We start from the raw sequence: 26185 nt of genomic DNA on the forward strand, positions 1-26185 counted from the left end.
GGCCCACATGTCCGGGACTAGGATGATTAGGTTCTTTGGGTGTGAGGTAGGTGCACCAGATGTTCGGGGAGTCCAGCAAACCACGCCCATATGTTCTGGGCATGCCCAGCACTGGAAGAATTCTGGAAGGGGGTGGCGGGGACGGTGTTGAGGGTGGTTGGATCCAGGGTCAAGCCAGGCTGGGGACTCGCGATTTTGGGAGTTGCGGTGGAGCCGGGAGTGCAGGAGGCGAGAGAGGCCGGTGTTCTGGCCTTTGCGTCCCTAGTAGCCCGACGGAGGATCTTGCTACAGTGGAAGGATGCGAGGCCCCCAAGCGTGGAGACCTGGATCAGTGACATGGCGGGATTTATAAAATTGGAAAAGGTCAAATTTGCCCTGAGAGGATCAGTACAAGGGTTCTATAAACGATGACCGCCTTTTCTGGACTTCCTGGCTCAGAGATAGGTAACTGGGTCAATAGCAGCAGCAGCCCGGGGGCGGGGGGGGGGGGGGGGGGGGGGGGGGGGGGGTGCATTATTGTAGTGTTTATTCTGTAACTTTTATAGTGTGTTAATTTGCGTTGTTGTTAAAATGCAGGGTTGTTCATGGGGATGGGGCGAATGTTTATGATTGTTAATATTATTGTTATTTTCGGTATTTTACGAAAGTGCGTCAATGTTGTATAAAATCAAAATTTCTCAATAAAAATTATTTAAAAAAAAAAAATAAAGTGCCATGAGACATCCAACATTCACCCGGATCACAGGCAGGGCCTCGTTAAACACTTCCTCCAGAAGACATCAGCGCTCACTGTGCAGCGCTGCCTCACTGCTGCACTGGGGTATCAGCCACGATTACGGCTCATATCGCGAGCGTCGACTTGAATCCACAAGCTTTGACTCAAACACCAGAATTGTACCCAGCCAGGCTTGCTGACAGGCGACACCTTGTAATTAATGCCAGTCTGATGCTCTCCTGCGTAGCTCGCTCCGTGTGCTTCCCTCTGGCAGGCTGCCAGTCCTCACTGCCTTGTTAATGAGACATCAGGTCAGCAGCCACACAGTCTATTCTACAAATGGGAGCTTCCTGACCCCAGAGACAGGGCAGCCACCTCTTCATGTCGCTCGTGTGGAAACAGATGGTAACCATCAGGCAGCAAGGATCAGAGGTGGACAGCATGGAATCCCTGCAGTGCAGAAGGAGGCCCCCTGAGCCGGCACTAAACCTCAGAAAGAGCACCTTACCTAGGCCAACCCCCCAGCCTTATCCCCGTAACCCCACCCAACTGGCACATCTTTGGAATGTCAATGCCAACTCATTATATTATCTGGCTGAAGTTGCACAGGGCCCTTAGAAAGTATGTGAGGTCTGCAGCTCAGAGAGTTAAAGGCAGACGTCAATCCTTCCCCCGGCCGTGTCAAAACTAGACCGGACATGGAATAGAGTCCAGAGGCTGCCTCTCACTCACCCTACTTCACCGATACATGCCTTCTTCCTCACGTGTTTAGCCAGCTTCCCATTAATAATAATAATCGTTATTAGTGTCATAAGTAGGCTTACATTAACACTGCAATGAAGTGACTGTGAAAAGCCCCTAGTCGCCACATTCCGGCACCTGTTCGGGTACACCGAGGGAGAAGTCAGAATGCCCAATTCACCCAACAAGCACGTCTTTCGGGACTTGCGGGAGGAAACCGGAGCACCCGGAGGAAACCCACGCAGACACGGGGAGAACGTGCAGACTCCGCACAGACAGTGACCCAAGCCGGGAATCGAACCTGGTACCCTGGCGCTGTGAAGCAACAGTGCTCAGCACCCAGGCTACCGTGCTGTCCTAAAGGAACACACGTAGTCAGCGGGATTCGAACCTGCGCGGGGAAACTCCAGTGGATTTCTAGCCCATCACCTTAACCACTTGGCCACAACTACATCGTTGCCTGTGGTTGCAAGTTCTATATTCCATCCACTCTCTGAGCAAAGTTTCTCCTGAATTCTCTTCTGGGTTTATTAGTGATTATCGTATACGGCCTCGAATTCTGATCTCCCCAGAAGTGGTAACATTTTTTTCTAAATGCAACCTATTGAAGCCTTCCATGTCATCGAAGATCTCCATAAAGCTCCTCCCCCAGCCCCCTCTTTCGAAAGAAAACATCCTGGGCGGGATTCTCTCAGCCCGGGCCAGGCCGGAGAATCGCCGGGATGGGCGCGAATCGCACAACGCCACACGACGTCGGTCGGGGGGCGCTCTACGCGGACCGGGATGGGCCGAGCGGCCGTACAAAAAAACCCGAGTTCCGTCGATGCCGTTCATGCCTGGTCTTACCCAGCGGGACCTCGGCGTGAATCCATCCGGGGGCGGCCTGGTGGGTGGGGGAGGGGTGTCCAACCCCGAAGGGGGCCTACCAATCGGTGGGCCGGCCTCTCAGGTTTTGTTCTGTGCCGGGCCCTGTAGCCCTACGCCATGTTGCTTCGGGGCCGATGCAGAGAAGGGAGCCACTGCGCATGCGCAGACCGGCAGCACCCAGCTGACGCCGGGATCGGCGTGGGTCGCTCCAGTGCCATGCTGGCCCCCTGTAGGGGTCAGAATCACTGCTCCTGAGGCCATGTTGATTCCGTCGAGAAAAGCGACGGTGTTTACGACAACGTCAGCACTTAGCCTCAGGATCAGAGAATCCCGCCCCCTGTTTTTCAGTCTTGATAATCTCTCAGTGTTGCCATTATTGTAATCTTTTCTGCACCTTGTCCACCTTGTCAATATCATTTTTGGAAAATGGAGACCAGAGCTGATCTGTACATACCCCAACCACACAAAGGCTGGTCTGTACACACCCCAACCACACAAAGGCTGGTCTGTACACACCCTAACCACGCAAAGGCTGGTCTGTACACACCCCAACCACACAAAGGCTGATCTGTATACACCCCAACCACACAAAGGCTGGTCTGTACACACCCTAACCACACAAAGGCTGGTCTGTACACACCCCAACCACACAAAGGCTGGTCTGTACACACCCCAACCACACAAAGGCTGGTCTGTACACATCCCAACCACACAAAGGCTGGTCTGTATACACCCCAACCATGCAAAGGCTGGTCTGTATACACCCCAACCACACAAAGGCTGGTCTGTACACACCCCAACCATGCAAAGGCTGGTCTGTATACACCCCAACCATGCAAAGGCTGGTCTGTATACACCCCAACCACACAAAGGCAATGGACTCACCAGAACTAGGCCGGTGTTGTCACACTAATGACACCTTGGGCTGGATTCTCCAATAATTCTCCCACGCGGCATAACAACGCTGGCGTTTCAGTCTGGGCTTTCCTTACAAAAGTCCTGAGTGATTCTCCTCCCTGCAGGGGGCTGGCAGGGCCCTGGAGTGCTCCTCGCAGCTCAGGCTGCAGATCCGGGGCCCCGCACTTCCGGTCGGGAGTCCGTGCATGCACATGGCGGCAGCCTGGAGCGGCTGCGCCGTACGCGACGTTGGACTTGGACCGCGGACCGACATCGAGAATGTAGCCCCCCCCCCCCCGAGATGGGGCGCGCCCGCGGATCCGAGCTGCCCGATTGCTGCCATGGCCGGCCATGAGGCCCCCCACCCCCACGGTGATCGATCCCCCCTCCCCCCCCCCAACCAGGGCGACCGCGGACAAAGTCCGCAGCCGCCATCCCAGAGTCGATATGTGGTTAGAATGACCCCATCGGGAACTCGGTCAGTTTTGCCCAGAGAATGGCAGGGGGATGGGCGTCTGCCAATGGCCTCCCAGCCGCGCCGCGTAAATCCGGGGACTGGAAAACCGCTTGATCAGCACTGGGGCCCGATTCTCACATAAACGGGGATTCTTTGCCCCCGCGCCGATCGCAATTTTGGCGCGTGGCTGCGCAGAATCCAGCCACTTGTCTATCAAATCAAACTTTAACATTCACTCTGCTTTTGAAAACTCACCGCTATTCTTAGAATTCCCCCTATACCAAAAAGGGCCAATATTCTAAATGGTGAACAGGGATTCTCACTCCCTGACTCTGATGCAGGCTTCAGTGGGTGCTATTCAGGTCAAACTATATTTTCAAGTTATCTCCGGTAGAACCCATACCTTCACCGAAGATTTTATCTACTTACCACTTAGTAGTATCGATGTCCTGGGTCCTGTATTGCTAAGTAAGTAAAGTAGACTTTAGGAATAACCACTTTTTCAGGTTAAGTTAAGTTATTTTATTATTATATTTTTTCTTTTAAAAGCTCCAAACACTTTCTTTACAGAAAGGTAAAAAGATCTTGCTTCTGGATCCTGCTGATTGGTTGAAGGGACCTTCAGGCCCACCTTGACAATCAATCTTCTTTAAAGTCTGGTCTTCTTGAGATGTATTCGCTGGTTAGCTCTGTTGCTGTGTCTTGTCGATCCCATGTACCGAACTATAAGAGCTGGCTCTGCTAGCTATCTCTCAGCTGACTCTGACTCCTGTTTAAATTCTAGTCTTCCTTAGATGTATAACTGTTTAAGCTCGGCTGCTCGTCTTGTCTTTCCCATGACCGAACTGTGTAAGCTGAATATGCTTCTCTCCTCTCTCTGAGTTCTCCTCCCCGGGAGTATATTCTCTTTCTAACAATTATTAAGTTTTTATTACCTTATTGTAAATTAACTTATTTCACTTTGATTGTTAAAAAGTATCTTTGATCTAAACATTCTAATACAACTAATTATTCATTTGGGCATAACCTCACCTCTCAGATCTGATTACATTGTCCTTTGTGATGTTCAAAGTTCCTTTGTGATATTCAAAAAATGCTTTGGTTTCAATAGAGGTTTTACTTTTAATTCCTGTCATTTGAATAGTTTAATTTTCCAATTGTCCCCAGTTCATAACTTTGACTTTGGTTTTGACTTTAAATTATGTTTCTCATAGACAGGCTGTCTCCAATTTTCTTTAATTTACTTGATGTTCGTAGAATTTCACACTTAGAATTGACACCAAATTCAACTGGACATCATCCTTTCCTTTCCAGCAAACATCGTGGGCTGAAGGGCCTGTACTGTGCTGTTCTGTTCGTTGTTCTATGTTAAGCCCGTTAAGAATTCACTGGGGTTCCTTCAACAGCAATGGCCACTGCCTAGAAAGGCCAAGGACAGGCATCACATGGGAACATCACCACCTCCAAGTTCACCTCCGAGCGACACCATATCCAAATTGGAAATATATCGGCCATTCCTTCACTGTCACTGGGTCAAAATCCCGGAACTCCCTCAGTAACAGCGCAGTGGGTGTACCGACACCATACAGACTGCAGCAGTTAACATAAAATCATAGAATTTACAGTGCAGAAGGAGGCCATTCGGCCCAACGGGTCTGCACCGGCCCTCGGAAAGGGCACCCCAATTATGCCCACACGTCCACCCTATCCCCATAACGCAGTAACCCCACTTAGCCTTTTTTTGGACACTAAGGGACAACTTAGCCTGGCCAATCCACCTAACCTGCACATCTTTGGACTGAGGGAGGAAACCGGAGCACCCGGAGGAAACCCACGCAGACACGGGGAGAACGTGCAGACTCCGCACAGACAGTGACCCAAGCCAGAAACCTGGGACCCTGGAGCTGTGAAGCAACTGTGCTAACCACTGTGCTACCGTTCAAAAAGGCAGCTCACCACCACCTCACCATTAGGGATGGGCAGCAAGTGTCAGGGCAGTTGTCAGGTTGAGCGGGAGTTCCGGAATGCAGGTGAAGGAGAATTCGAAAAGGAAGGAAGGAGGTTTGGAAAATTCCTGCATTTATTTGCAAGGGATTAAGAACTGACTTTGTTTAAACTGTGGATGTGTTTCAGGTATTTTTACCAGTTCTGGGTAGTTAGTTTGCATACAGAAGCGAAAGAGGAAGCGAAATCACGTTGGCTTTTAATACTTGGTTTTCAAAACAGGAAGTCTGCGTTAAAAATCAGTGGTTGGGCTATGAAGCAGCAAAGTGTGAGAGCTACCCTGAACGTGAGATCTGATACATTATAGGTGTGAGCAGATTGACGCGTTTGTCAACTCAGTTTGTGGCTTTGAATATGGGCATCATTGGCGAAGGCTGACATTTATTGTCTATCTCTTTTTTTTAATAAATTTAGTGTAACCAATTAATTTTTTTCCAATTAAGGGGCAATTTAGCATGGCCAATCCACCTACCCTGCGCATCTTTGGGTTGTGGGGGTGAAACCCACGCAAACACGGGGAGAATGTGCAAACTCCACACGGACAGTGACCCAGAGCCGGGATCGAACCTGGGACCTCGGCGCCGTGAGGCTGCAGGGCTAACCCACTGCTCCACCGTGCTGCCCTTATTGCCCATCTCTAATCACCGCTGAGAAGCTGGTGGTGAGCCATCTTCTTCAACCACTGCAGCGTGTGTGTGCATGGAGAACGTGTTCCCAGAGTGCTGTTCGGGAAGGAGGTCAAGTATTTTGACCCAGCTACAGTGATGTGCCCGGGTCTGGGCGATGTGGGTCTTGACAACCCCAGTGCAGCTCTGAGGGAGTGTTGCCCTGTCAAAGGTGCTGTGTTCAATCCGCCCGCTCGGATGGAGAAAAGACAATCCCATGACCACTGCGGACAAGTGAACAAAGAAGCTCATCCTGGAATCTGGCCAAAGATCCTCCCTCAACCAGCTGCACCAACATTGTGGAACTGGTCATTATTCTTCTGGGACTGGGATGTGTTGAGCATAAAATGTTGCTCAAAAGTCTCTATAAGTGGAGTGATTGGAAGGATATGCCTGGCCCGCTGGGATGACAGAAGAGTAAAATTATATTGGTGCAAGTTTATTTTGTGTTATCTTGCTCAGCACCTCTAAAATAAACTTCCCTAAGTCATCAGAATGAAAGTACAAGTATTTGTTCCCGCAACTTCCTCATTGACTGTAAGGAGTGAACAAACCAACTCATGGGGCCAATAGCATTTAAAGACTACCTTCGCTATGCAAAGGAGAGGAACTCAAACATGAGTTTATAAACGAAAGCAAAGTTTAAAACGTTCAAACTCCAATCATTGTTCGAACTCGGAGCTGGTCTACACTGGGGGCAAAGATTCCAGAATATTGAGTTGATAAGAGCATTGGACTGGAGACTCTGAGAACACTGATGTCTTGTCCTGGGAGAGAGCTGGACGGAGTCTGCCTACTGCTCCTGGTTTTCGGGGAGATGGCGTTAGTGAACTGTATGGTTTTCAAACACTGTATCGGTGACCTGAGGAAGGAATCCTTCAGCTGTACAAACAGTGGACTCTCAGAGCTGAAGGAGGTTATCTCAGACCTTCCCACCAACATCAGGGTCCTCAATGTCTCCTTCAACAAGATCTGGAAGTTACCTGCACGACAACTGGCAAACCTGACCCGGTTGGAATACCTGAGGCTGGATAATAACCAACTGGTCAAAATCGACCCCTGGGCTTTCTGGAAACTCAGCAATCTCCAGATGCTGAACCTGTCCTGTAACCACCTGGAAACCCTCAACTACAGAAGCTTCCAATTCCTGACCAACCTCACCAACTTAATCCTTCAACACAACAGGTTGACTGGTATGTCTGGGGAAATTGTCTTTCCGTTACAGAGACTCTCTGTTCTGGATATTTCTTACAATAGTTTAAGTAACGTTTCGTCTTTCTTTGCCGCCCTGACCTACTGTTCCAGCCTCAGAACTCTGAATGCTCAGCACAACCACATCAGCTCCTTGGAGATTTCCTCGCAATTCCCCCCAAATCTGACCGACCTGCTTCTGGCTGGAAACCTCATCTCCAGACTGCAGGCACCGCCTGCCTTCCTCGGCAACATTGTTCACTTGGATTTGTCCAATAATAAGGTGTCCAGGGCCGAGGACCTGACCTCCCTCAACTTCACCAGCCTCCGCTTCCTCAACATCCAAGGCAACCCCTTGGGTAAAGGCGAGGTTCTGAGCCTGGTTCAGTTGATGAGGGCCCCCCTGAGGAACCTCACCCTGAACAACTTGAAGCTGGAGGACGGGGCGACATTGAAGAAGCTGTGCTGGGCCATTCAGCGGAAGAGCATTCAGAGCTTACAGCTGATGGCCAATGGACTGCAGGTGGTCAGTGGGGCCTTCAACAACTGTCATGACGTTGAGTCTTTGGATTTGTCCCACAACAGAATCAAGGAGCCGGACATTATTGGCCATTCGAAGATCCAGAGCAACCTCCGGACATTAATCCTCGACCACAATATGATTCGAGATGTCTCCTTGTGTCGCCTGGGGCAAAATGGAGAAGACAACAAACCTGCTCCTTGTCTGGAGAAACTGGAGCGACTGACCTTCAGATCCAACCACATTTCTGCGATTAGGTCCCATGCATTCCACAACCATAAGAACCTCCTTTATCTTTCCTTGGCTTTGAATGAAATTAATTTCATCAACAACACCGCCTTTGTGGGTCTGGTCAACTTAAAGCTGCTGTCACTCACTAATAATGCGATTGCAGAGATTTTTTCCAATACCCTTACTCACCTCAGCAACCTCCAGATCTTGAAACTGAGGAATAACCGGATTCCCATCGTGTACAACTTCACCTATTCTAGCCTCTCCAATCTCACCATCCTGGATTTAGGGGGGAACCACATTAAAACCATTGGAAAGTGGGGTTTCAAAGGGCTCAAGTCTTTGAAAAATCTTTATTTGGACAGAAACTGGTTGTCGCAAATTTGCCCAGAGATGTTTGAAGATCTCAAATCGTTGCAAATCTTGGATCTTGCCAAGAACAAGTTATCTTTCCAAGACATTCGCCTAAAGTTCCCCCCGTTCATTAACCTTCGCAATCTCCGAATGTTGAAGTTACAATCTCAGGAGCAGTTTGGCCTTAAAATGTTACCGCAGAACCTGTTTGACGGGCTCCTGAAGCTGAACAATCTGGATATCTCCAACAACAAGTTCCTGAACCTCAAGACTCGGCCCTTCCAGCAGCTTGTTAGTCTGGAGCACTTGAGCATGAATAATATTTGTAATGGGTTCCAAACCATCGACAACTTGACTTTCGCCAACCTCGCCAACCTCCAGCTGCTGTCCCTGGAGAATATGGGCTTGGAGTCCATCAGGCGGATCCTCTTTCAGAACCTGACGAGTCTGACCACGCTTAAGCTGCAGAGCAACATGATCCGCGTCATCGAAGAGAAGGACATGCCCCCTCTGCCCAATCTGCGCTTCCTCGACCTGAAGTCCAACCCCATCTCTTGTGTCTGTGATAATTTGTGGTTCTTGCGATGGTCAGTCAGCTCTCCTGTCCAGGTGGCCTCATTCTACCAATATACATGTGTGGAGCGCGGGGTGAAGAAAACAAAGTTCGCAAAGTTTGAGACCTCTGTTTGTGACGATGGTTTCCTGCAGTTTTGTATCACTGCCCCTGTTATCTTTGCTTTCATGATGACCGTTGTAATTTACCAGAAGGGGAAGTGGAACCTCCACTATGGGTACTATTTGCTCCGGGCATGGATCCATGAGAGCAAACTCCAGAGGAATCGTGCCAAAGATTACAAATACGATGCCTTTATCTCCTACAACTCAAAGGACGAAGTCTGGGTGTTTGAACAACTTATGCACAACCTGGAGAATGAGGGCCCTCCCTTTCACAACCTCTGCTTCCACCACAGGGATTTTGAGGTGGGTAAACCCATCGTGGAAAACATTGTTGATGCAATCTACAAGAGCAGGAAGACCATCTGCATCGTCTCCCAGAATTACCTCCAGAGCGAGTGGTGCTCCATGGAGATGCAAGTGGCCTTGTATAGGCTCTTTGATGAGCACAGTGATGTCCTAATCTTGGTTTTCCTGGATGAGATCCCTGCCCACGTGCTCTCGTCTTACCACCACCTCCGCAAACTGGTCAGGAAGAAAACCTACATTCACTGGCCTGCTGATGAGGCTGGACAGAAGCTCTTTTGGACAAAGTTAAGAGATGCTCTCAGGAAACCACACCGAGCTTCTGAAGCAACCGTTCATCAACTAACCCAACCTACAATCTGACCCCATCAAAGAATCCATGCATTTCCTAGGAGGGACTCTGTGATACTGGTCCAAAGGTTTAATCCCTGATCGTCCCCCCTCTAGGATCTGGGTTAGCAACAAAAGGATGCAATTAGGCCCCTCAAACCCTCTCCTCCATTCAATTAGATCGTGGCTGATTTGTATCTCCACTCTATTTATCCGCCTGTGTTCTCAGACCTCCATACTTTTGCTAACAAAACCCCGTTATTCTTAGCTATGGTCATTCGGGCGGCACGGCAGCACAGTGGTTAGCACTGTTGCTTCACAGCGCGATAGAGTTCGATTCCCGGCTTGGGTCACTGTCTGTGCGGAGTCTGCACGTTCTCCCCGTGTCTGCGTGGGTTTCCTCCGGGTGCTCCGGTTTCCTCCCACAAGTTCTGAAAGACGTGCTGTTAGGTGAATTGCACATTCTGAATTCTCCCTCCGTGTACCCGAACAGGCGCCGGAGTGTGGCGACTAGGGGATTTAAATGACGTCCCTTGTTTCACATCGTCCACGTGAGGAACCAGTTTCTCTGTCACTGCCCTATCACATCTTTACCATTTGAAACAACCTGATCAGACCATCAGACCAGGGGCTGGTTTAGCTCACAGGGCTAAACGCTGGCTTTTAAAGCAGACCAGCACGGTTCGATTCCCGTACCAGCCTCCCCAGACAGGTGCCGGAATGTGGCGACTAGGGGCTTTTCACAGTAACTTCATTGAAGCCTACTCGTGACAATAAGTCATTTTCATTCATTTCATTTCATCGACCCTCTGAACTCCTGGGACAGTAAACCAGGTGGGGTAACTGGGCCTGACAATTTAACCCTTTAATCCCCCGTGCCATCCTTCTTCAAGGGCATTATCCACGGTGCCACATCTGAAGCCAGACTCTTGGGAAATTGAAACCCAGTTTATTCCCCTTTGCACTCAAATCCCTTGGGTTAAAGTCTAGCATCCCATTCATCTCCCATCACTTTTGGTTCCAGTCCAGCTCGCTCCATGAAAAGATGAAAATATCCTTGGCTTCCTGTAAGAGTCCAATATGAAAGGGTCATCTGGAGATAGCGCTCCCACTGGTGGGAGGGTGGGATTACCTGTGACATGTTTACCTGCCCAGTTCCCATTTGAAATGTGTAGAAGGAATTCATAAGGGTAAAGATTGACAGAAGTGCATAAGAGGCATAGCTCTTATTATGTTATTGAAATGTCTTGATATATTTTGTACATTAATTGTCTGAAATGGTAGGAACTGAGTTAGTAAAGATTTATTGCTCTGGATGTCTCAGTAACATGAACTTTCCATATTGTGACCAATGTGTCTTTTTTTCTGTGCATTGAAATGAAACATATTTGTCTGTTCCGCTGGACTTGGAAGTTGTTTTGAATGACACCAGAATATCACTGTAACAATTACACTGGCTTCCAGAGGCTGGGAATCCTGCGGAGAGTAACTCACCTCCCGACTCCGCAGACTCTGTCCACCATCTACAAGGCACAAGTCAGGAATGTGATGGAATACTCTCTACTTGCCTGGATGAGCGCAGCTCCAACAACACTCAAGAGGTTTGACACCATCCAGGACATAGAACATGCAGTGCAGAAGGAGGCCATTTGGCCCATCAAGTCTGCACCGACCCACTTAAGGCCCCACTATCCCCGTAACCCAATAACCCCTCCTAGCCTTTTTTGGACACTAACGGTAATTTAGCATGGCCAATCCACCTAACCCGCACATCTTTGGGATGTGGGAGGAAACCGGAGCACCCGGAGGAAATTCACGCAGACACGGGGAGAACGTGCAGACTCCACACAGTGTCCCAGCGGGGAATCGAACCTGGGACCCTGGGCGCTGTGAAGCCACAGTGCTATCCACTTGTGCTATCGTGCTGCCCAAAGCAGCCCACTTGATTGGCACCACCTCCACAAATATTCACTCCCTCCACCTCCGACGCACAGTAGCAGCCGTGTGTACCATCTACAAGATGCACTGCCGTAACTCACCAAGGCTCCTTAGTCAGCACCTTCCAAACCCACGACCACTACCATCTAGAAGGACAAGAGCAGCAGATACCTGGGAACCCCACCACCTGGAGGTTCCCCTCCAAGTCACTCACCACCCTGACTTGGAAATGTATCACTGCTCCTTGACTATCGCTGGGGTAACATCCTGGAACTCCCTCCCTAACAGCACAGTGGGTGTACCTGCATCACACGGACTGCAGCGGTTCAAGATGGCAGCTCACCACCACCTTCTCGAGGGGCAATTAGGGCTGGGCAATAAATACTGGCCTAACTTGCGCCACACACATCCAGATATTTTATTTTTAAAGTACAGCCAGCGTTAACTTGTTATGAGCTGATAATCTTGTATTATTCTGTTTTGAGAAGGTGGGGGTGAGCTGCCTTCTTGAACCACAGCAGTCCCCGAGGCGTAGGTACACCCACTGTGCTGTTAGGGAGAGTTCCAGGATTTTAACCCAGCCACAGTGAAGGTACGGCTGTTATTGTAAGTCAAGGATGGGCTGTGGCTCGATACAACGTTCGGGTGATGCTGTTCCCATGTGTCTCCTGCCCTTGTTTTCTTGGATGGTCACTTGTTTGGGAGGTGTTGCCTCAGCGAATTGCTGCACTGCATCTTATTGCTGGTACGTGCTGCCATTAAGATCCAGTGGTGGAGGGAGTGAATGTTTTCACACATTCCCCACATACATCCTGAGGGGGCAGGAGGGGGCACTTAAATTGGGCTGAAGGTCCAGAGTAGCTTGCCGGGCCTGGGGGCTTAACTCTCAACGATATCAAGGGCAGCACGGTAGCATTGTGGATAGCACAATCGCTTCACAGCTCCAGGGTCCCAGGTTCGATTCCAGCTTGGGTCACTGTCTGTGCGGAGTCTGCACATCCTCCCCGTGTGTGCGTGGGTTTCCTCCGGGTGCTCCGGTTTCCTCCCACAGCCCAAAGATGTGCGGGTTAGGTGGATTGGCCATGATAAATTGCCCTTAGTGTTGGGTGGGGTTACTGAGTTATGGGGATAGGGTGGAGGTGTTGATCTTGGGTAGGGGGTAGGGTGCTCTTTCCAAGAGCCGGTGCAGACTGGATGGGCCGAATGGCCTCCTTCTGCACTGTAAATTCTATGTAAATCTATATCGCGACTCCTGTATCTGGGGTCAGGGACTGGAACCAGTAGGTTGTAAATGACAGCGAGCACATTCATCTCAGCCAGCGGCATTTAGATATGAGAGGGGATAATCCAGTCCCTCCAAACTGGAGCGTGGCTCCCATCAACTGAGAGTTTCAGCGGCTCAAATTCTAAATGTTCCTGACAATGGGTTTCGTACCCAGCTGCTTTGAGAAATATTTGGATCTTATCCAACAGAGATAAAGCTGTGGAGGAAATTAAAAACTGGAGATCAAAAGCATTTTTTTTATTCAGCAAGAGTGTTAGGGTTTATAAAGACAAAACAGGTTGGGGGAATTAAGATACAGATCGGCCGTGATCTAACTGAATGACAGAGCACGTGAGGGGCTGAATGGTCTGTCTGTGTTCCTACGGTAAAGACGCAGACTGTAAGATTGTGATGCATGGTCGCGCTCGCACACTGGAGGCTATACAGGTAGTGCAGCAAAGCTTCATCAGGGTCATTCCTGGGGTGGCAGGACTGGCGTACGAGGAGAGATTGAATCGGTTAGGATTGTTCTCGCTGGAGTTCAGAAGAATGAGGGGGGATCTCATAGAGACGTATAAAATTCTAACAGGACTGGACAGGGTAGATGCAGGAAGGATGTTCCCGATGGTGGGGGCGTCCAGAACCAGGGGTCACAGTCTGAGGATACGGGATAGGCCATTTAGGAGGAGAGAGAGGAGGAGAAATTTCTTCACCCAGAGAGTGGTGAGCCTGTGGAATTCGATACCACAGGAAACAATTGAAGCCAAGAAGCAGTTGGATATAACACTTCGGGCGAAGGGTATCAAAGGATATGGGGAGAGAGAGAGAGAGAGAGAGAGAGAGAGAAACCCCGTTATTCTTAGCTATGGTCATTCGGGCGGCACGGCAGCACAGTGGTTAGCACTGTTGCTTCACAGCGCGATAGAGTTTGATTCCCAAAACCAACACCACACTGCCACCACGTGGCTGTCAGCATCAGTGCAGCCTCCAGCCCTCAAAACAAAACCAGCTCGGGGAGCTTCAAACTGAAGTGTTATTCAGTAAAGTTTCCAAATGATAATCAGAAAGGCCTATTCGAACCAGCAAATCAGGCTACTGGCACATTTTTGTGTGGTGTTTTTTTTTAAAAATAAGGTTGTTTTGAAGCTGCCACAGCGCAAGATTGAGCCGAATGTTGAATTTCCATCAGATACCAGGATTACAGGGAATGAAGATTTGGGGAGTGGGTAACGCGGGGTTGAAGATGCAAAGCTGAGTGAATTTCAGAACAGCCTCGAGGGGCTGAATGGCCTTCTATTCAATTCCAAAAGGTTTTAATCCTGCTACGAACACCCAATCTTCCACCAGCAACAACCGGCGTAATCTCAGAATTTATTTATCCACTTAACCTTTAATGAACCAGGTGCTTAACTCCCTGTCTGAACCCACTCGTAGACACGTTAGCGGCCCAACCCTATTACGCAATTGGCGTTCCAACTCTGGGATCCCCCTCTGCACTTTTCCTCCCACCCTTGTGCGAATCTCATCGGACATATCGTCTATTATTTTGAACGTTTCACACAATGGCCTAATGATATTATCGAATTAATTAAAGCATTTGTTGGTGCCACCTTGACCTCCCTCTGCCCTGCCCTTGCACATTCCAAATCATCAGCTGTATCCAGCCCATTCTATCTGCCATCCACCTTCTCCCGTTTCCTTGGCCTGCGTTTTCCCATTTTCCTTTCAGTGACCGTCTCCGTCGACTCTGATGATGCGAAGAAAGTATTCCACCTTTCCCTTTGATGTCATGTACTCATGTCTTATCTCCAGCCATTGCCGTCACTTGCTCATTAATCTTTGTAAAGAACGTGCAGGTCGCTCTTTACGTCCACATTTCAACCGCATCGAGCTGATCAAGAGGACTAGAGCACAGGACCAAGCATGTCTGACTGCAGGTGTACCAGGGCCGTGGTGAGACCACACCTGGAGTATTAGAACATAGAACAGTACAGCACAGAACAGGCCCTTCGGCCCTCGATGTTGTGCCGAGCATTGTCCGAAACCAAGATCAAGCTATCCCACTCCCTGTCATTCTGGTGGGCTCCATGTGCTTTCCAATAACAGCTTGAAAGTTCCTAAGTGTCCGACTCCACTATCACAGCAGGCAGTCCATTCCACACTCTAACCACTCTCTGAGTAAAGAACCTATCTCGGACATCCCTCCTATATCTCCCACCCTGAATCTTATAGTTATGCCCCCTTGTAACAGCTACATCCACCCGAGGAAATAGTCTCTGAACATCCACTCTATCTATCCCCCTCATCATCTTATAAACTTCTATTAAGTCGCCTTTCATCATCCTCCGCTCCAAAGAGAAAAGCCCACGCTCCCTCAACCTTTCCCCATAAGACCTACCCTCCAAACCAGGCAGCATCCTGGTGAATCTCCTTTGCACCCTTTCCAATGCTTCCACATCCTTCCTATAATGAGGTGACCAGAACTGCACACAATACTCCAAATGTGGTCTCACCAGGGTCCTGTACAGTTGCAGCATAACCCCACGGCTCTTAAACCCAAGCCCCCTGTTAATAAACACTAACACAATATAGGCCTTCTTCACGGCTCTATCCACTTGAGTGGCAACCTTCAGAGATCTGTGGACATGAACCCCAAGATCTCTCCGTTCCTCCACATTCCTCAGAACCCTGTCGTTGACCCTGTAATCGCATTCAAATGTTTTCTACCAAAATAAATCCTCGCACTTATCAGGGTTAAACCCCATTTGCCATTTTTCAGCCCAGCTCTGCAACCTGTCAATGTCTCTTTGCAGCCGATAACAGCCCTCCACCTCATCCACTACTCCACCAATCTTGGTGTCATCAGCAAATTTACTGACCCACCCTTCAGCCCCCTCCTCCAAGTCATTGATAAAAATCACAAATAGCAGAGGACCCAGAACTGATCCCTGTGGTACACCGCTGGTAACTGGTCTCCAGTCTGAAAATTTTCCATCCACCACCACCCTCTGTCTTCCATATGATAGCCAGTTACTTATCCAATTGGCCAAATTTCCCTCTATCCCACACCTCCTTACTTTCTTCATGAGCCGACCATGGGGAACCTTATCAAATGCCTTACTAAAATCCATGTATACGACATCAACTGCTCTACCTTCATCTACACACTTAGTTACCTCCTCAAAGAATTCAATCAAATTTGTGAGGCAAGACTTACCCTTCACGAATCCGTGTTGACTATCCCGGATTAAGCTGCATCTTTCCAAATGGTCAGAAATCCTATCCTTCAGGATCTTTTCCATTAACTTACCGACCACCAAAGTAAGACTAACTGGCCTATAATTACCAGGGTCATTCCTATTCCCTTTCTTGAACAGAGGAACAACATTCGCCACTCTCCAGTCCTCTGGCACTATCCCTGTGGACAGTGAGGACCCAAAGATCAAAGCCAAAGGCTCTGCAATCTCATCCCTTGCCTCCCAAAGAATCCTTGGATATATCCCATCTGGCCCAGGGGACTTGTCGACCCTCGGGTTTTTCAAAATTGCTAATACATCCTTCCTCAGAACATCTACCTCCTCCAGCCTACCCGCCTGTATCTCACACTCATCCTCAAAAATATGACCCCTCTCCTTGGTGAACACTGAAGAAAAGTATTCATTCAACGCCTCTCCTATTTCTTCTGACTCCATGCACAAGTTCCCACTACTGTCCTTGACCGGCCCTACCCTCACCCTGGTCATTCTTTTATTTCTCAGATAAGAGTAAAAAGCCTTGGGGTTTTCCTTGACCCAACCCGCCAAGGACTTCTCATGCCCCCTCCTAGCTCTCCTAAGCCCTTTTTTTTTAAGCTCATTCCTTGCTACCTTGTAACCTTCAAGCGACCCAACTGAACCTTGTTTTCTCATCCTTACATACTCTTCCTTTTTCCTCTTGACAAGACATTCAACCTCTTTTGTGAACCATGGTTCCCTCACATGGCCATTTCCTCCCTGCCTGACAGGGACATACCCATCAAGGACATGCAGTATTTATTCCTTGAACAAGCTCCACTTTTCATTTGTGCCTTTCCCTGACAGTTTCTGTTCCCATCTTATGCTCCCTAATTCTTGCTTAATCGCATCATAATTACCCCTCCCCCAATTATAAACCTTGCCCTGCCGTATGTTCCTATCCCTCTCCATTGCTATAGTGAAAGGCACCGAATTGTGGTCACTATCTCCAAAGTGCTCTCCCACAAACAAATCTAACACTTGGCCCGGTTCATTACCCAGTACCAAATCCAATGTGACCCCCCCTCTTGTCAGCCTATCCACATATTGTGTCAGGAAACTCTCCTGCACACACTGTACAAAAACTGCCCCATCCGAACTGTTCAACCTATAGAGGTTCTAATCAATATTTGGAAAGTTATAGTCACCCATGACAACTACCCCGAGACCTCCACACCTATCCATAATCTGTTTTGCAATTTCTTCCTCCACATCTTATTACTATTTGGGGGCCTATAGAAAACTCCTAACAACGTGACTGCTCCTTTCCTATTTCTAACTTCGCCCCATATTACCTCAGTAGGCAGATCCCCTTTGAACTGCCTTTCTGCAGCCGTTAAACTATCCTTGATTAACAATGCTACTCCTCCACCTCTTTTACCACCTTCCCTACTCTTACTGAAACATCTATACCCCGGAACTTCCAACAACCATTCCTGTCCCTGTTCTAACCATGTCTCCGTAATGGCCACAACATCGTAGTCCCAAGTACCAATCCACGCTCCAAGTTCACCTACCTTATTCCGGATGCTCCTTGCGTTGAAGTAGACACACTTCAACCCACCTTCCTGTCTGCCGGTACACTCCTGCGACCTTGATACCCTCCTCAGTACCTCACTACTCTCAACACTGGCTTCTGGACTACAGCTCGTTTTCCCAGCCCCCTGACAAATTAGTTTAAACCCCCCCAAAGAGCCGTAGCAAATTTCCCTCCCATGATATTGGTGCCCCTCTGGTTCAGGTACAAACCGTCCTGTCTGTACAGGTCCCACCTTCTCCAGAATGTGCACCAGTTATCCATGTACCTGAAACCCTCCCTCCTACACCATCCCTGCAGCCAGGTGTTTATCTGCACTCCCTCCCTGTTCCTCACCTCACTAGCACGTGGCACCGGCAACAAACCAGAGATGACATGGTTTGTCCTGGCTCTCAGCTTCCACCCTAGCTCCCTAAATTCCTGTTTTAAATCCCTGTCCCCTCTCTTACCTGTGTCGTTGGTACCGATGTGTACCACGACTTGTGACTGTTCCCCCTCCCCCTTAAGGATTCTGAAAACACGGTCCGAGACGTCACGGACCCTGGCACCCGGGAGGCAACATACCATCCGTGAGTCTCTTTCGCTGCCACAGAATCGTCTATCTGTTCTCTAACTGTCGAGTCCCCAGTTTTGGGCTCCTTATCTAAGAAAGCACAAGAGTGCAGCGAAGGTTCACCATCAATGGCAGGATTGCTGTAAGAGGTTGAGCAGACTAGGCCTGTATTCACTGGAATTTAGGAGGGGATTTAAGAGGGGCTGGTTTAGCACACTGGGCTAAATCGCTGGCTTTTGAAGCAGACCCAGGCAGGCCAGCAGCACGGTTCGATTCCCGTACCAGCCTCCCTGGACAGGCGCCGGAATGTGGCGACTAGGGGCTTTTCACAGTAACTTCATTGAAGCCTACTCGTGACAATAAGCGATTTTCATTTTCATTTCAATTGAAATGTGTGTAATTCTGACCGGGTTGAGCAGACTGTGACAGGGATGTAGTTTCCTCTGGCTGGGGGGGGGGGGGGGGGGGGGGGGTTGTCTAGACCAAGGGGCCACAGTATCAGGACATGGGGGGGGGCAGTTAGGACTGAGCTGAGAAGTATCTTCACTCAGAGGAAATGAAAATGAAATGAAAGAAAACCACTTGTCACGAGTAGGCTTCAAATGAAGTTACTGTGAAAAGCCCCTAGTCGCCACATTCAGGCACCTGTTCGGGGAGGCTGGTACGGGAATTGAACCGTGCTGGTGGCCTGCTTTCAAAGCCAGCAATTTAGCCCAGTGTGCTAAACCAGGATGAGTCTGTAGAATTTTCTACCACAGAAGGCCACGAGGCCAAATCACTAAATATATTTAAGGAAATAAATGTGTTTCGAGGCTCAGAGGGCGGCAAGGGGTATGGGGAGAGCACTGGAATATGGCATTGAGAATAAGATTCAGCCCTTATCATAATAAATGATGGAGCAGACCTGAGGGGCCGAATGGCCTCCCTCCTGCCCCTATTTTCTATACAAGCAGTTTGCAGATTATTTAACGCATTGCTATCTCTGTGACATCCCTCCAAATCCAAGACACTAATAGAACACAATAGCTTTGCAGCACTTTGTGCTCACACTATCGTTCGAACAGGACCGTGACTGGGGTGCACGGTGGTTAGCACTGCTGCCTCACAGCGGCAGGGTCCCAGGTTCAATTCCAGCCTCGGATATCTGTGCGGAATTTGCATGCCCCCACCTCCGGGGTGTCTGCGTGGGTTTCCTCCGGGTGCTCCGGTTTCCTCCCAGTCCAAATATGTGCAGATTAGGTGGATTTACCACGCTAAATTAGCGTCCAAAAATTTAGGTAGGGTTACTGGGTTAGAATGGAGGTGTGGGCTTGGCTAAGGTGCTCATTCCAAGGGCCGGTGCAGACCCAATGGGCCAAATGGTCTCCTTCTGCACTGCAAATTCAATGATTCATAAATTCTATGCACCCTTGATTTTCTGACTGATTAGAAATCTAGGATCCGATCTCCCTCCTAACTTTCTGAACCTGAACTTATTTAATATCCGGAATCAATCTGGTCTATTTCAGATGCCAATCAGGAAACTTCCCCATTTCCAGAGTGCTTCCGATTTCTATTTAAAATGTTCTACTGTACAAACACAAACAGCGGAGGCTTGTTTTAGGAATATGAACATTTATTTATTTCAAATTTCACAAAGCGTGATAGAAGTGCTGGGTGCCTGCATACAATAATGCAAATTCATAAAACCATTGCAAGAACAGCAACAAATCTCCAACGTACAATTTCCAAACACTAATTATCTTTACAAAAAGTTACAAAGAAATCAGGGGATGAGAGGGGGAGGTTCATTCAGAATTCATTAGACGCAATGGGTTCAAACATTAATTAACACTTTCAGAGACCATTTAAAAAGCTTAGTTGCTCCATTTCTCTTCTTGCACAGACCCTGCTGTTGATTACAACCGAGCAAACAGCCCGATCCCCAATCCTCCTCCTTCCTCGCAAAAGGTCCCCTTACCTCAAGGGTCTCCCTGCTGCCCCAACCAGATTCCCTGGAAGAACAGGGAACAAATGCACCCCACCCAACTGCAGACCCCTCTCGCCTCAGTATCCACACCAGATAGCAATGAGGAGCTGGGACCCTGGTTGATTCCCAGATATCCCAGCCCCCTCTATGTCCAATGAGTCGGCATGACATCGGAGCCCAGTCCGCACCAGAGGTGGGCTAATTCAGTGGAACGCCAAGAATCAAATTCCCATTCTTCCTCAAATCTCCGTTACTAAGCAGCTGCTTCATCCCCTCTTCAAAGGGGAACGCAAACTCTGTAACACTATCACCCTCAGGCAAAGAGGGGTTTGGGGAACGGATCACTTCCCTCCTACAGGATGACTATTTGATGGAAAAAGCTGCCTAATTCAAGGCCTTTCACTGAGGCCCACCCCATCCATCAGTCCCAGATATTTCGAGCCCTTCCTCACTACCGTCCTCCCCATTCCTGCTGTCTGCATCTACGTGATTACTTGTTAATAACCTCCTATGAAAACAAAGCTATTTGAAGACGTTCTCTTGTGGACAGTGCATTGGGATGTGCCAAAGATTATTCAGCTGACTCACGGAACTCCAGGAAGGTCCAACCGGCTCAATCTGGGTTCCCTGCTGAGATCCAGGCGGATTATTGGGACAATAGACACTTCTCCACTCACCACCTTCAATCGTCACATTCCTCTGCTGTCCAGCTCATTGCTACACCATTGCCCACTGCCTGCCCACCAGCACAACTAGATGGCACCATTGCCCCCCTCACTATTGGGAATGGGAAACAAAATATTATCCAACTGATGTGAGAAAATTAGAGAGGGGGGAGGGGACGAACCGTAAGGAAGGGGGGACCAAGGGAGCCAGAGGCAGAGGGGGCCATGGGAGACCCAGAGCAATGAACAAACTTCCCAGTTGGTGAGGCATGGAGGCCGCAAGTTTCTTAAAAAGGACAGGTTTGATGGGGTTAAAAACAGCGTAACAAACGCAAAAGGTAGACGGTGAAATACTTCCCCAAATTGGTCAGTCCTTCTTCCTCCCTCGAGACTCCCCTGCATGAACATTTCCTGCCTCCGTACACAGGGTGAGCCGGAGGCAGTAAACAGGAAGAGGGTGTGACAGGGGGGGAGACAGCTACAGTTCACCGAGTAGACCATGCAGCATCGACACTTGCTGTGTTACATCGGAAAATACTCAACATCAGAGTTAAGACCCGAGATTGGTCAGTTCCTTCCCTATCGCCAAGCGGGAGAGTAACATTGCAAATAAACTCTTGCCGGCTACATCAACAACTCTAAAAGCGCTCGCTCTATCTCTCTCCCCCCCCCCCCCCCCACCCCCCCGTGCAGCCCAGTGCCCCCTCACTCCCCGCCCGTGCAGCCCCAATGACAAGGAACCAGTTTGGGTTTTCCACTGAAAAATGGAGGATTGCACAATGGATTCCCAAAATGCGGAAGAAATCCCGGAACTTAAGGGAAACGAGTGAATTTGCGATTGGGTAAACCAAGCGGGTCTATCACAATGGATCCCCCTTCAGAAAAATGGAGCAGCTCCTGAACCCCCCAAAACATGAGCCAGTGTCACAACTCAATTGTCAATTTAGTGAAGACACAGGCAAGTAAATGGTTACCGTCATTCAGGCAATCAGCTAAAGGGACGCAACACGCTAACTACACACCCGGCACCGTCTAACACACAGGAACACACAAACAAGACATCCCCCCCCCCCCCCCCCCCACCCACCCAGGCCGCAGGACACACAAACCCTCTCGTTTCCACCAGATAAAAGCTTCTGTCACATAACCGGCAAACCACACCTGGTGCTTAAATTCCTGGCCAAGCCCCTGCAGTTCAGTAGCTGACCCGCAGAGGGAGCTGCGCGGTCTCCACTCAATAGTCATGAATTTCTGTAGCGTCCTTCATCACCTGGGTACGTCCCAAAGTGCTTGACAACCAATGAAGTGCTTCGGAGGTACAGTCAGTGCTGTAATCCAGGAAACTGCTGCTGCCAATTTTTGTACACAGCAAGATCCCACAAACAGTAAAGTGATAATGGCCAGAAAGCCTGTTTGCGAGATGTGCTTCGGAGAATAAATATTGTCCAAGATATCGGGGAGAAACTGATATCCCAACTCCTTTTCAAAATAGTGAAGCAGATCTTTAATGTCCACCTGAAGGGGCAGACAGGGGCATGGTTTAACGTCTCCACCCAAAGACTAACCCTCTGACAGTGCGGTACTCCCTCAGTACTGACCCTCTGACAGTGCGGCACTCCCTCAGTACTGACCCTCTGACAGTGCGGCGCTCCCTCAGTACTGACCCTCTGACAGTGCGGCACTCCCTCAGTACTGACCCTCTGACAATGCGGCACTCCCTCAGTACTGACCCTCTGACAGTGCGGCACTCCCTCAGTACTGACCCTCTGACAGTGCGGCACTCCCTCAGTACTGACCCTCTGACAGTGCGGCGCTTCCCTCAGTACTGACCCTCTGACAGTGCGGCACTCCCTCAGTACTGACCCTCTGACAGTGCGGCCCTCCCTCAGTACTGACCCTCTGACAGTGCAGCACTCCCTCAGTACTGACCCTCTGACAGTGCAGCACTCCCTCAGTACTGACCCTCTGACAGTGCAGCACTCCCTCAGTACTGACCCTCTGACAGTGCAGCACTCCCTCAGTACTGACCCTCTGACAGTGCGGCGCTCCCTCAGTACTGACCCTCTGACAGGGCGGCACTCCCTCAGTACTGACCCTCTGACAGTGCGGCACTCCCTCAGTACTGACCCTCTGACAGTGCGGCCGTGAATTATGTTAAATGGAGCTTGAACTCACCATCTTCAGGGTTGGTTGTGAATGCCGTACATGCACCAGAGGAAGAATAGGCAGTTAGTTCCCTTAGACAGTCACATCTTTCATTGCAAGCGCACAGGAATATCTACACTATACTTATACCACGCACCCCAACACAAGTCATATACCGGACATTTGCTGGGGTACGATCGGAATTTTGGAAATTCCGAACATCAGGCTGGGCGCTCAGCAAAGACGGAGTCACAGCCAATGCGGCACTCACAGAGGGAGGATACCATTTCTGACTCTGTTACCACCCAGCACCCATGGTTGCCCGTAACAACTGAATGTTGTCCTGCAAAACTGCAGAACTGGGATCTAGAGGAGGAAATGTCTCCAGATCCATCCACCACCTCCCATGTGGCTAAATCAGAACACGTGCTCGCAATCTACTGACCCTTTAGACACACAAACCAGAAACACAATTAATACAGATTGGTCCTAACAAACATACCACTATATTTATATGTATAATTTTTGTTGCAAAAAATTAACTATCAGCCCAACGAGCATGTCCCTCCCCAAACCAACTACACAATTCACACGGAAATGAAACTCTACCACCAGCCGACTCAACCCTTCCGCAAACCGTCACTGACAAAATACATCAACACATTTCTGGAAGGGGGTGGGTGGAGCTGAGCAACATTCTCATCGAACTGGGACTGGGAACCAGTTAAATAGGATCTCCCGCAAATCAGAGCACACGGCAAGCTTTGGCATGTGTGACTTCACAACACCAAACATTGGGAATCTGGGCTGGTCTCTCTCTCTCTCTCTCAGGGGATGCTTAAGGAAGTCTTAGGATTGGGTCACTCACTCGCTGGAGAAGCTCAGAATCAAAGTCATCCAAACAATGAAGGAACAATCAGTCAATCAATCAATCGGCAATTGTCAAAGATGGTAATCTCGCCCACTCTGAGAGATGGATCTGGGTTACACAGAACCTTCTGCTCAGAGCCGAGCGAGGATGGCTCCATATCCCAACAATCCTGGGCCGGTAACAGGAGGGTAGATGGTTAGTCTGGAGGCCTCTGTAGGTAGGCCCCGATGATCAGGTGCTTCATTGTTGTCCCGTTTACTAACAGAAGCTCAATCTGCCTCATCGGTCAATATTTCACTTCAAACATTCCCTTTCCAATTGCCCCGCACCCCCACCCCATCAGGCTGACAATATTGCTGAACATCCCACGGTTTCGTTGCAACCCCAGTTCTCCAATTAAATCTGATCACAAGCAACGTTCCATTGAACGTGACCAACACAGACCCAAACACCACAGGAGGCCATTCATTCCATCACCTCTGTGCTGGCCAATGTTATACAGCTTGAAAATCAGGATGGAGCTGGTGACTGGACATCAGTAGCCTTCCCTCAAACACTACCCAATCAGCAGCCTTCCCTCAAACACTACCCAATCAGCAGCCTTCCCTCAAACACTACCCAATCAGCAGCCTTCCCTCAAACACTACCCAATCAGCAGCCTTCCCTCAAACACTACCCAATCAGCAGCCTTCCCTCAAACACTACCCAATCAGCAGCCTTCCCTCAAACACTACCCAATCAGCAGCCTTCCCTCAAACACTACCCAATCAGCAGCCTGCCCTCAAACACTACCCAATCAGTAGCCTTCCCTCAAACACTACCCAATCAGCAGTCTGCCCTCAAACACTACCTAATCAGCAGCCTTCCCTCAAACACTACCCAATCAGCAGCCTGCCCTCAAACACTACCCAATCAGTAGCCTTCCCTCAAACACTACCCAATCAGCAGCCTTCCCTCAAACACTATCCAATCAGTAGCCTTCCCTCAAACACTATCCAATCAGTAGCCTTCCCTCAAACACTATCCAATCAGTAGCCTTCCCTCAAACACTACCCAATCAGCAGCCTTCCCTCAAACACTACCCAATCAGTAGCCTGCCCTCAAACACTACCCAATCAGCAGCCTGCCCTCAAACACTACCCAATCAGCAGCCTTCCCTCAAACACTACCCAATCAGCAGCCTTCCCTCAAACACTACCCAATCAGCAGCCTTCCCTCAAACACTACCCAATCAGCAGCCTTCCCTCAAACACTACCCAATCAGCAGCCTTCCCTCAAACACTACCCATCAGCAGCCTGCCCTCAAACACTACCCAATCAGTAGCCTTCCCTCAAACACTACCCAATCAGCAGCCTTCCCTCAAACACTATCCAATCAGCAGCCTTCCCTCAAACACTACCCAATCAGCAGCCTTCCCTCAAACACTACCCAATCAGCAGCCTGCCCTCAAACACTACCCAATCAGTAGCCTTCCCTCAAACACTACCCAATCAGCAGCCTGCCCTCAAACACTACCCAATCAGCAGCCTGCCCTCAAACACTACCCAATCAGCAGCCTTCCCTCAAACACTACCCAATCAGCAGCCTGCCCTCAAACACTACATCGCACATTCGTAGGAGCCATAGAGTTTCACAACTGCTCATTACTCGGGAATCCCCACCCCCGCTGTAATGGGAATCCCCACCCCCGCTGTAATGGGAATCCCCACCCCCGCTGTAATGGGCATCTCCACCCGCTGTAATGGGAATCCCCACCCCCGCTGTAATGGGAATCCCCACCCCCGCTGTAATGGGAATCCCCACCCCCGCTGTAATGGGAATCCCCACCCCCGCTGTAATGGGAATCCCCACCCCCGCTGTAATGGGAATCCCCACCCCCGCTGTAATGGGAATCCCCACCCCCGCTGTAATGGGAATCCCCACCCCCGCTGTAATTGGTGCTTTCAGATTAATCCATTCTGTCGCCTCATTGGCCAAAAGGTGCAAGTGAAGCAGTTTCATCAAACAAGGGTTTTCA

General features: G+C 49.5%; 2 protein-coding genes across 2 annotated transcripts in view; one reads left to right on the forward strand and one right to left on the reverse strand.

Moving 5' to 3' along the window:
• Positions 1-26185, reverse strand: part of LOC119956592 (neuronal pentraxin-2-like) — a 79543-nt gene that overhangs the window by 46315 nt on the left and 7043 nt on the right. The gene's annotated exons all lie outside the window — the stretch shown is intronic.
• On the forward strand, positions 7044-11269 carry LOC119956591 (toll-like receptor 13). The gene has a single exon (XM_038783918.1). It carries the CDS (start codon positions 7104-7106, stop codon positions 9984-9986), a length of 2883 nt encoding a protein of 960 aa, XP_038639846.1. The 5' UTR covers positions 7044-7103; the 3' UTR covers positions 9987-11269.

This window comes from Scyliorhinus canicula, chromosome 23, assembly GCF_902713615.1.
Source record: "Scyliorhinus canicula chromosome 23, sScyCan1.1, whole genome shotgun sequence".
In the NCBI taxonomy this organism is placed as follows: Eukaryota; Metazoa; Chordata; class Chondrichthyes; order Carcharhiniformes; family Scyliorhinidae; genus Scyliorhinus; species Scyliorhinus canicula.

What these genes read in the sequence shown, in the direction of transcription:
- LOC119956591 (XM_038783918.1), top strand. Translation starts at nt 7,104, where the DNA reads ATGTCTTGTCCTGGGAGAGAGCTGGACGGAGTCTGCCTACTGCTCCTG.